Here is a 10,821-nt window from a genome sequence, read left to right on the forward strand (position 1 = left end):
ATGGCTTCACTGGTGAACAGTGAGGGACACCAAGCACTCCCCAGCCCTTTCAGGACGCAGGAGAAGGGAAGGCTTTCCAGCTGGTTTTATGCGGGCCCCGGTACCAAAACCAGAGACATGTTACCAAAAAACTGCAGGTCCATGTCCCTCAGGAACACACAGGCCAAAATTCCCGAGATACTGGCAGTGGTGAAAGACAGAATGACAGACATTTCGCACCCAGGTCTGAGAACAAGGCAATGACGGCCGTCTTCACCACCTCCACACAACATGGGTTCGAGGCCCTAACCAGTGCAGTTGGCAAGAAAAAGAAGGGAAAGGCATACAGATTGGAGAAGAGGCGAGAAGTACCTTTATTTCTGGAAGAAATGACTGCGTAAGGAGACTATTCCAAGATGTTTACCCCCCAAATGACTAGAGTTTGGTCCATTCCTTGATTTTGGTACCAAAAGATGAAACAACCTGCTGGAGCGACTAACTGAATTTAAGCAAACCTACATAACGCGGAACACAACTCAGCTGCGGGGATCGAGCCTCACATCAGGCTCCCTCTCCCTCCCGCGGTTAGCGAGAAGACGAAAGGAAGGGGCGCCAGGTGGCTCCGTGGCTCGCCTGTTGGACTCCTGGTTTGGGCTCAGCTTGTGATCTCCGGGCTGGCAGACGGAGCCTCGAGATGGGCCCACGCGCCGGGCATGGAGCCTGCTTGGGATTGTATCTCTTCCTCTCCTTCTGCCCCCCCACCCCAAAGGAAAGAAAATGGAATTAAGGTACCGTCTACAATAGCACCAAACCCCACAAAAAGCCACCGGCAGCAGCAGCGGGAACAAGGGCCCGGAGGACTTGTCCGGGGCGGGGCAGTGTGGTGGGTCTGACGCTGGGCTGGGCAGGCTAGGAACCCCGAGGTGAAAAGCATCGGAAAGACTCGAGCCTCTCAGGGCGACAGACTCCGTGAAGACAGCCAGAGATTGACACGTGAGCTTTTATTCCTCCCGGCCGGCTCGCACTTGAGCGGCGCCTGGCTCCGCGGGGCATGTAGTGTGACTGGTGACCGCAGCCGCAAGTCCGGGCCGCTTTCCGAGACGCCCAATGCCATGAGACCGGACCCGTTCTTCGGAACGGGAGTCCCATCTTCCTCCCTCTCTGCCTCGCTTCCAACTCCCCACCTGCCTGGGGCCTCCCGTTGTCGGGGGAACTCGAGGTTGGGGCCTAGCCCTGAGTGAGACCCAGCCAGCGGGCTCTGGAGCCTGGGCTGGCTTGGCACCCGTCGGTGGGGGTCCCCCGGGGGGGGCGGCCTGGCCGGCAGGCCATCACATTAGGCTTCGCCCCCGGATTCCCGGGGCAGCTCGCAGACATGGGCCCGATGAGAGGGGAACCCCAGAACGGGCATGCCTGACTTTTCCAAGTTACAAACGGCTGGGAGGGCCCCGAGACCCATAGGCTCTGTTCTACGGAGAGGCCCCTTTTCCCTGGGGCTTCAGCCAAGTCCAGAGAGAAGGGCTAAGGGCTGCCCCGCCCAGCTCCTAGGGGAGCCAGCTCCCTGCTCCTCGCTACCGGACCGGCGCTCCCCCACTCTGCTCCTCCCGGCCCGAGCAGCCAACAGCCCGGGCACAGGCATTCCTCCCATGCCCCCCCGCACCCCTCCTGCGAGAACGGCTTTCCTGGCCCCCAAACGCCTGAAGGCAGGCCTCGGAGAGGCCCCGCCCTCCCGATGGCGTCTAGCAGCGGGCTGGGGTGGCTCGGAGCCCGGCCCGGGGGGGCCCCCCGCCCCGGAGCAGCTCTCTGCCCGAGGAGGCCCCCACCGCACCCCACCCGCGGGCTGCTGAGGACTCGAGAGCATGAGAACTTCCGACTATGAGAACTTCGACTTCCAGGTTTGGGTTATCTGCCAGGTGAGCAGATCAGCTCTGAAACTCATCACTCTCTTCGGGCCCCGGCCTGTCTTGGGGTCCCACACCTGAGCCTGCGGAAGGAAGGGAAGGACCCAGTGAGCACACAGGGGCGATGCCCCAGCTGCCAGGAGGCGGGGCCCAGGGCCGGGCCTCACTCTCAGCCCGGGGCATTCTGTGCAAGCAGGGGTTCCTGTTCCTGAGCACTTCTTCAAAGGGCACCTGGAAGGGAAAGTACCTGCCAGAGCTTCGCATATTCTGGAAGCAATTGGAGGGGGGCCGGCACCCCTAGGCTAAGGGAAGGTGTTGCTGTGAGGAGGTGAGGGAGCTCCCACAAGGCCTTGTCCAGGACATGAGTTCCCCAAGTGGGGGGGTGGGGGGGCGGTGGCAGGCCGGGCTTCTAGTCCTCATGAGGGCGGGCCTCACTGCCCTGGAGCCATCCCACACCCTCAGGGAACAGATGCGGTGCTGCTCGGTCAGGAGAAAGCGGGCCAGGCGGCCCTCCCTGGAGGCGGCCACCCAGCTGCAGGGCACACACAGGGGCAGGGTACCTGGGAGGGAGCCGGATGACAGCAGCTGCAGGCTGTCCAGGACCCCGTCCTCGTACAAGGCCAGCTTCCGCACCATCTTCTGTCGGGCCGGGTTGATGATGATCTGCGGCGGCTGCGAGGCCACCGAGCTGCTCTGGAGCGATCCTGGGGCCGAGAGAGCACCGTCTCAGCTCGGGGCCGGGGTGGTGGGGGGCACGGGCCCTGGGAGCTCCTCAGTGGCGCTGCTGGCCTCGCAGGTCTTCCCAGCCCCCAGCTCAGCTCCCGGCCCCTCTGGGACAGAAGTCCTCTGTGCCAGGTCTGCAGGAAAGGCCTGGAAGGGGCCGCACTATTGCCCCGGCTCCCGGCTAGGCCAAGAACCCGGCCCTGAACAAAGCCTTCCTTGTTTCCGGCTTTCAGGAAGTGAGCTCCTGGCCTCTTGTCACCCACCTGGAGGTCAAGGCCTGGAGCTTGCTGAGGACAGACTGGGGGTGGGGTGTGGGAACTGTCACCAAGAGAGGCCCCTGGTCCCTCTTCCCAACACCTGTCCCCAGCTACCTTCCATAGCTGTCAGCTGCGGCCCTGGGCCACTCCCCCAGCTCGACTCCTGGGTGATGCCCCCTCGAGTCCAGCTGGCCTTCCCCGGGGGTGCCGTGGCCCCTTGTCCCGCGCTGCCTGGCCAGGCCGGGTCTGGGGGGCAGCTCCGGCTCAGGCGCCAGGAATGCAAGGCGGCAGACAGGCCGGACACACTCTCGTCACTCTCCACGGGCTGGTTGGGGCCCTTCTGGAGCCACTCTGGGGCCTGGGCTGGTGCTCCCGAGGGGAGCGCCTGTGGCTCCGGGGGGCCGGCCCCACACGGGGCACTGCCGGGCTGGGAAATGTAGGAGTTCTCCTGCGGGGAAGAGGGGCCGCGGCCGGCAGACTCGGGCTCTGGGGCGGCTCCTGCCAGGGCCGCCTGCAGCTTCTCTAGACTCTCGTACACCTGTGGGGGGAGAGGGGGCTCTCAGGGCGGGACAGAGGCCGGCCCCAGCGTGCTGCCGTCCTACCACAGGGCAGCTCTGGGCCACCCGGGGGCTGCGGGGCTTTTTATCCACGTCGCAAAGACTGCCAAGAAGTCACTGGCCACTAACGCAAAGGACTGAGGATGGTTTTTGTCCGTCTTCTTATGGCCCTACTGCCCTCAGACGGGGGTTCCCAGTTGCCCCAGCATCGGAGGGAAGAAGCTCCCTCTGCTCCTCTCCATCTCCCAGGTGGGGTCTGGCGGGGGGCTCCAGCCACCCCGAGCAGAACTGAAGAGCATGCTGAAAACGTCTGGAGACTCTGTCCCCAGGAAGCAGTGTGGCAGGTGCCATGGGCAGCAGCTGGAACATGGGGTTTCTGACGGCCACCCCTGCCACGGGCAGCCGGTCTCAATGGCTTTCCCTCCCTACCCCACCTCCTCCCAGGGCTACCTGGGTCATGGGGGGTCTCCTCTTGGCCCGGCGGTGCAGGCAGCAGCAAGCCAGCTGGCCCAGGGCCAGCCCCAGCTCAGGTGGGCATGGGCCAGGCCTGGGGTCCAGGTGCTTCTTACAGATCTGGGCGGCAATGGGGGCAGCCCAGGCATCTGTGGCCAGACCCGCTTGCAGTGTGGTCTGGGCGCTTTTCAGAGTCACCCCGGCCTCCTCAGCCTCTTCTTCAACGAGGTCCTTCTGTGGGACAGATCCTGTGAGCTCAGCCATCCCTGGGCGGGCATGCCTCCAGCTCCCTTCCCCAGGCTCTCATCACCGATTCCTGTGGTCTTTCCTGAGATGGATGAAGCACCCACCGTGTGCCCAGCTTTGCCCCAGGCCCTTGGGAGACAGCGGCAGGGCGCCCCGGGCCCGCCTTCGGAGAGCTGACTTCCCGGTGCAGCAGAGACCCCAACGGGCCTCTAAGGCAACGGGAAAGCCCAACAGACTGGCCACGGGGCTTCTGACTGGGGCCTGAACAAGTAGTTACTTGGGAGCTGGGATCTGAAGGCACAAACCAGCCAGAGGTCAGAGCCAAAGAGGAAAGGGAGCACCCCGCAGAGAGGTACCCAAGGGTGCAAACGGGACTGGAGGCCATGTTGGCTTTTGAGATGGGAAGGACCAGCTCAAAACCAGGAGGAAGCACCTGGGTCAGGGGGTGGCCTTTCAGGCAGACGAAAAGGCTCAAACCAAGGCCCTGGGGCAGGCAGCGGGGAGCTGGCTGAGTTTGGGGGACAGAGAGAAGGCTGGTGATGGCAGGACCTGGGGAGCGGTGGCCACATTTAGGGACTGGGCCTTCACCCCAAGCACAGTGGGAAAGCAGACGGGCTGCCACGATCTCGCTTTGCTTTTGAGACATCGCTTGGGCCACGGCATGGAGAACAAATGGGAAGAACAAATGGGAAGGGTGCAAAGAGGCCCGAAGAAGGACCCCCAAGGGACCCCGCACGCCGCCCTGGGGCAGCTACAACGTGGAGAGCGGCCCGAGTCGGCTCGGCTCTACACACGGGATACGCAGAAGGACGCAGAAGGTGAAGGAAGGACGGCCGCCGGCTGGCTCTCCGATTCTAGCCCAGACCCCCCCGAGACACGCTCCCGGACACACGCAGCCCCGAGCCGGGAAGGGGAGCAGCAGGCGGGCGCGGGTGTGGACCGTAAGGAGCCCGCGCTGCCCGCCGCGCTCCCGGCACGCGCCCGGGGTCTGTTCGCACGTGGCCGAGCCGGCCCAGTGTGGAGCACCGGCGGGCTGGGACTAGAACCCGTGCCATCTCGGCCCACAGAGAGGCAGACAGAAGCGCCGGGGGGGTGGGGCAGCCCCATTTCCCCCCACAGCCTCTTCCAGGGCCTTGTGCTCTGTGCGCCACTGCAGTTTCTGGCCCCGGAGCCTTGGGACGGCCCTGCCGGGACGCCCCCTTCTCCGCTCCCAGCCCAGGTGGGGTCCGGAAAGGCCCCAGCGTCTGCAGCAGACAGACAGGTTTTTCCGCAGCAAGGTCAAGGGAAGCTGCTTGGAGCCCTGCCTACTTTCACAGATGAGTCAGCAGTAGCCGAGGCTGGCTTCTGTGGGGCACTGATTCCAGATCATTCCACCCTCCAGGGCTGCACCTGTTGGTTATCAGGAGTAGCGCTTCCCTGCCTCCCTCCCTGCCTCTCTCCCACCCCCCTCCCGGCCTGCCTGCCTGCCTGCCTGCCTGCCTCTCTCTCCCCTCTGCCTCCCTCCCTGCTTCTCTCCCTCCTCCCGTCCCCCCTCACGCTGCCTGCCTGCTTCGCTCTCCCCTCCGCCTCCCTGTCTCTCTCCCCGCTCCCACCCCCCTCCCTGCCTGCCTCCCTCTCCGTCCCTGCCCCCACTCAGGACGCTCACCAGATACTTGGTCCGGGCACCGTGCGTCCTCACGGCCCTCTGGCCAGCCAGGGTCTCCAGCACTACCTGGGGACGCAGGACAGAGGGTGTGGCAGTGGCTTCCGGGGCCGCAGCAGGGAGGGCCCCCTGCGGTGGGGCTTGTGGGCTGGATGGGGCGGCCAGGCCCAAAGAGGCCACCGAGGCTGACGGGCACAGCCCTCGGACGGGCAGATGAGGACAAGCGGTTTGGAGGGCCCACGTGAGGAAAAGGATTGCAAAACTGCACACAGGAAACGAGATGCAGGCAGTACCCCCACGGGGCGGGGGGGCCGTGTCAGGGACAGAGAGGCCCCGGAGCCAAGGCTCCTGTCAGCTTCCTGCGGGGTTGGCCTCCAGTCCCCTACGGAATGATCCGGGCCCTCCCGTCTTTGCGTGGCCGAGGAAAGGGGCCAGGCGCTCACCACGCCGAAGCTGAAGGTATCCGTGTCCACGGCCAGCCTCCCCGTCTTGACATAGTCCTCGGGCAGGTAAGCCAGGGTGCCACGCACGGTCCGCGTCCGGGCCACTGTGCTGCTCTGGCCCGGACTGGCCCCCGCGAAACGGCTGAGGCGGGCCAGGCCGAAGTCTCCCAGTTTGGGCATCAGTCTCTCATCCAGGAGGACGTTGGAACTTGGGGAGGGAAGGAGCAGGGTCAGGTCGGCCCCGGCCAGCTCTGCAGCCCATGCTTGCCGGGCCGCCCGCCAGCACCGGACTCGGGGTGGCCCAGCCACCGGGGGGGGGGGCTCCCTCACACGGCTCAGTCCCTGCTCGCCGGGGGGTGGGGCGCCCATCCTTGACCTCTGCTTCCACACCTGTCCCGCCGCAGGCACTCGGTGACCCAGGACCCCAGCCCCGACATCCCAGGCCTCGAGCGGGAGAGGGCGGGCCTGCTCGCATGGGGGACACCCAGAGCAGGGCTCCTTGGGACTCAGAGGGCAAGGGCCTCTGCTGCCTGCTGGCAGAAGGTTTGGGAACATCATTCCCTTGCCACAGCCTCCATCCTCACAGCGCGCAGAGGCCCCAAGGGCCTGGCTTTGTCCCCTCCTCACCTCTTGATGTCCCCATGGATGAGACTGGGGCTGTCCCGATGTAAGAACTGAATGGCGCGTGCTGTGCCCAGAAGGATGTCCAGTCGCTGAGGCCAGGAGAGCGGGGGGCAGGCCTGGGTCAAGGAAGCAGAGGGCACAGGAGAGGCCGGAAGGCTCCGTGACCCCGACTCTCCTTCCGCCCGTCACTGTGGGTTCTACACAAGCCGCTTCATTCCCTGGGTCTCAGTTTCCTCTTCTGGGAAACGAGGAGTAAAGTCTGCACGAGCCGCTTCTCCAGGAGGCAGGCCCCGAGCTACTGCGCTGCTCTGCAAGCGCGAGCACCGTGCTTCCCGGAGGCACCGGGACTCGGGGCGCTCCTCCTCCTCCTGGGGCGACCGGGATGGTGTCGGAGGCATTCTCCCCGGCTCCCCCCCCCCCCCCGCACAGCACGCTTGTCCCAAGAGCCGAAGTGCCCTGCGTGCCGCCACCGCCGGCCCTCGTGGCTTGCGGGCATGTGGCCAGAGGAAGGTCAGCTGCAGGTCCAGATGGCGCAGCTCACTGGCCACTGCCCCCTGTCCTCGAGGGCCACGCTGACAAGACCTCCCCAGCTACTCTGCTCGCAAAAGGAAGGGGCGTGAATCGGGGCCCTGAGTCTATAACCCCCTTGTCAGAGGTAGCACGACCCAGGCTCCCAGGCCCGCGGGAACGGCCCGGGGGACGGCCCGGGAAGGGTGCCAGGCGAAACGGGCGGCCCACCTCGGGTCCAAGCCTGGGCCCGGCCCCCTGCCCGCTGGCAGGATCAGGTCACAGGGCCCGAGAGCCCAGGCCACGCACCCCGCTTCAGCCAGGTGCTGAGAGTGCTGTGGGCCCAGGGAAGGGGGTCGGGCCGCGGACGGCTACCTGGTAGTGGAGGCGGTCTTCCAGGGAGCCGTTGGGCAAGAAGCCGTAGACGAGGCAGTAGAAGCCGCTCTGAGCACAGTAACCAGCAAAGTCCACGATGTTGGGGTGACGGAACCTGCTTGGAAAAGCAGGACCTGAGCACTCTGGCCCCCTGCCTCCGCCACACTTTCCAGCAGGTTGTGGAGGGTGGGCCGGGCCTGGTGGGCTCTGGGGCCTTGACCCGGTTCTCCCTCTGCCCCTAGCCAGGAGGGGCGCCCCGACTCACCGGGACAGCTGCTCCACTTCGGTCAGGAAGCTCTGCTCCACTGTGACCCACTCCAGGTCTGCCCCCTGCAGCCCCCAAGGAAAACGAGGGCGGAGAGGCAGCATGAAGCTCCTGGAGCCGAGGCCCGACGGCCACTCTCACCGCCACCTGTCCGGGGCCCAGAACCACCAAGGGGCTGGAGACCTTGAACCGGGCAGTCGAGGGCTGCAGGAGGTACATGGGAAGCAGGGCAGAAGAACCAGAAAGCAAGGGTCTGTGGATGACCTGCCAGGGCCTTCGCGGGGAAGGGCCACCCACCTCCTTTAGCCTCTTCACCGCGTACAGCGTGTTCCTCATCACCGCCCGGTACACACACCCGAAGCCACCCTCTCCGATCTTCAGCTCTTCTGAGAAGTTGTGGGTACCCTGGGAGATCTCACTGAGGGGCCAGCGAAACGGAGAGGCCTGGGCTCCCTGCAGGGGGGACACTGGGCTCTCCAGGTCAGGCTGTGGGCAGAGATCCTGGATCAGGTGAGGTCCTCTTCTTCCCTGCCGCCTGAAAGTCTCAAGCGCCCCCCCAGCCCCGCCGCCTCCTGGCTGGCCCTGCTGGGCTGGCTGGGGTGCCCTGGTGTACCACAGGCTACACTGTTTTGCTCCTCGTCTTGAATCTTTCCCTGGGGGCAGGACCCACCTACCTTGGTGGAGGAAGGGGCTGGGTATGGTGGTGGTGGTTGCTGGCCGGCCGCAGGGCTTGGGACAGGACCGAGCTCAGCCCCAGAATGGGTCTGCGAGCCTGGAAAAGCTTCATAAAGTTACCAGTGAGAGGCAGGCAGAGAGCATGGTCAAGGTGGCCCTTTCCAAAGGTCCGTCAAGCCCGACACCCAGGCCCTCTTACCTGGGGAGAGGACTGTGGAAGCTGACGTCGGCAACTTCCGGGGGTGGGGGACCTCGGCCTCACAGGGCGCAGGGGGGCTGCTGGGCCTCAGGGTGCTGGTGCTGGGGGGCAGGAGAGGGGCAGGAGGGTGCCCTGGGGCGCAGGGGAAGAGAAGGGCGGTTAGGGCCAGGCGGGGGTGGGGGGTGGGGGTGCGGGAGGGAGGGGCCCCGTGGCAGGCTCCGGCCCCATCCCGGGATTCCCCGGGGCCCCCGCGCTCACAGGCCGTGATGATGTCCCGAGCACGGAGCAACTGCAGGTGCGTGAGGATGCTCACGAGGTCGGCCACGCGGGCGTTGCGGTTGATCCAGGGCCACAGGACACTGGCCGTGCGCTGTCCGGAGCGCTCGCACAGCCGCAGCTCCGTCTGGTCGCGCACGATCAGGGCGGCTGCGGGCCGGGAGGCGTCAGGTCTGGGCGCCCGGGGGCCGCGCGCCCCTCCCCCGCCCCAGCGTCCGCCCGCCCGCCGCCACCCACCAAACTGGCACCAGTCGGCGGGCTCCAGGGCGTCCATCACTTTGTAGAAGCGACACATGACCCAGGGCGGCACCTCGTACAAGAAGTGCTGGGCGCCGGGGGCCGCGGGGTCCCCCGGCCCCGGCCCACCGGCCATGGCCGCCGCCGCCGCCGCCGGGCCAGGGCCTCTCCGGGCCTCTCGGGGCCTCTGGAGGCCGCGGCGGGCGCGGGCCTTGGCCGGCCGGGTCCGCGGACACTGACTCACTTCCCCTTTAAGCCGGCCTCGTGCAGCGCCCCGCGAGGCGGAAGGGGCGGGGTCCGGGGTCGCCGCCATCTTGCCCGTCGCGGCCGCCGCGGCTACAGCCGTCCCCCCGCCCCCGCGACCCTCGGCCGCACGGGGGCGCCGCGCGCGGTCTCTCCCCGCGAAGGCCGCGCCCCTCAGTCCGGCTGGGCCGCGAGGCGGGCTCCTGGGAAGAGGGGCCCCCTGAGCGGGGCTCTGAGGGGTGGAGGAGCGCGGTTCCGAGCACTGGGGCAAAGGGCATGGCAAGGGCCGGGACGTTCCAGAAAGGGCTAGAGCCGGGTCTGGCGGGCGCCCTGGGCGGTCTCCTTATGAACTCTCGGGCTTCTTTCGGGAGGCGGCGGGCAGCGTCAGAGATCCCGGGCAGGGCAGGGTCAGACGTGGGTCACGGCCGCGTCCTGTCCGTGTTGGCTGGCCCTGAGGCTGGGCGCAGGGAGAACCATCTGGAAGCTGGTACGGCGGGCTGCCCCTGCTCAGAGCCCTGCTGGCCGCCGCCTCCGGCCCCCGCATGGCATCTTTCCCACCTCAGGCCCCTGCTCCAGAAAGCGTTGGCGCTTTGCGGTGTTTGCAACTTTTCCTTCTTTGGTGTCTTCTTCCCACGAGCGCATAAAACGGGTTTACGTCTCTTAAAGACAGGCCTTCGGCCTCTGCTCTGCTTCCTCCCTCTCGCGCCGTGCTTCCGGCTCCCTGGGCACTCCGGCCCGCGCTGGCGCTCCTCCATCCCCACAGCCCCTATTTCCTGGCCATTTCCCGGAGAGTCTCTGGAGTCCATTCTTCCCCCAGGCCCACTGCTCCCACGACTCCCTCCTCCTCCCCCGAGGGCCCGTGGGGAAGACCCCGCCGAGCAGCAACAGGGCCTTGGTCTTCTGTTTGTCCAGTCGGACGAGCGCTTGCATGGCAACAGGTCTCCTTCCCTCCCCACCGGCCCCCTCCATCCTGGCCCCAGGGGGCGCCTCTTCAGGAAGGTTGCCCTCTCAAGATGGGCCTCCATGGGAGCCTCTCTCCCCCGAAGCCAGAGTCATGGCCAGTCCCACCCTGGCCCCCAGCGGCTTCGCGCGGGGACGGCCTTGACGGAGACCGCGGACTGGGGCTCGGGCAGGGAGCACGCACGCGCGCCCGCAGCTCCAGCGGGGCCGCGCCTCTGTCCTCCTCGCTCCCTGCTGGACAGCGGCTCCCCGGACGGGCCTG

The 10,821-nt window shown here is 66.7% G+C and overlaps 1 protein-coding gene across 4 annotated transcripts; it reads right to left on the reverse strand.

Moving 5' to 3' along the window:
• Positions 1-965: 965 nt before the first annotated feature.
• Positions 966-9,807, reverse strand: IRAK1 (interleukin 1 receptor associated kinase 1). 4 transcript variants are annotated; one of them, XM_045996194.1, is made up of 14 exons: positions 9,357-9,688; positions 9,102-9,269; positions 8,844-8,975; positions 8,644-8,741; positions 8,267-8,455; positions 7,970-8,034; positions 7,705-7,819; positions 6,826-6,938; positions 6,199-6,406; positions 5,759-5,824; positions 3,865-4,101; positions 2,972-3,395; positions 2,438-2,581; positions 966-1,960 (listed from the first exon to the last, which is right to left on the reverse strand). In XM_045996194.1, exons 1-14 carry the CDS (start codon positions 9,667-9,669, stop codon positions 1,899-1,901), a joined length of 2,334 nt encoding a protein of 777 aa, XP_045852150.1. In that variant the 5' UTR covers positions 9,670-9,688; the 3' UTR covers positions 966-1,898. The 4 variants fall into 4 exon arrangements, with proteins under 4 accessions (XP_045852150.1, XP_045852149.1, XP_045852148.1 ...); XM_045996193.1 differs by having other exon boundaries at positions 8,644-8,750; positions 9,357-9,686; XM_045996192.1 differs by having other exon boundaries at positions 6,826-6,911; positions 8,644-8,750; positions 9,102-9,807.
• Positions 9,808-10,821: the final 1,014 nt, after the last annotated feature.

This window comes from Meles meles, chromosome X, assembly GCF_922984935.1.
Source record: "Meles meles chromosome X, mMelMel3.1 paternal haplotype, whole genome shotgun sequence".
Taxonomy (NCBI): Eukaryota; Metazoa; Chordata; class Mammalia; order Carnivora; family Mustelidae; genus Meles; species Meles meles.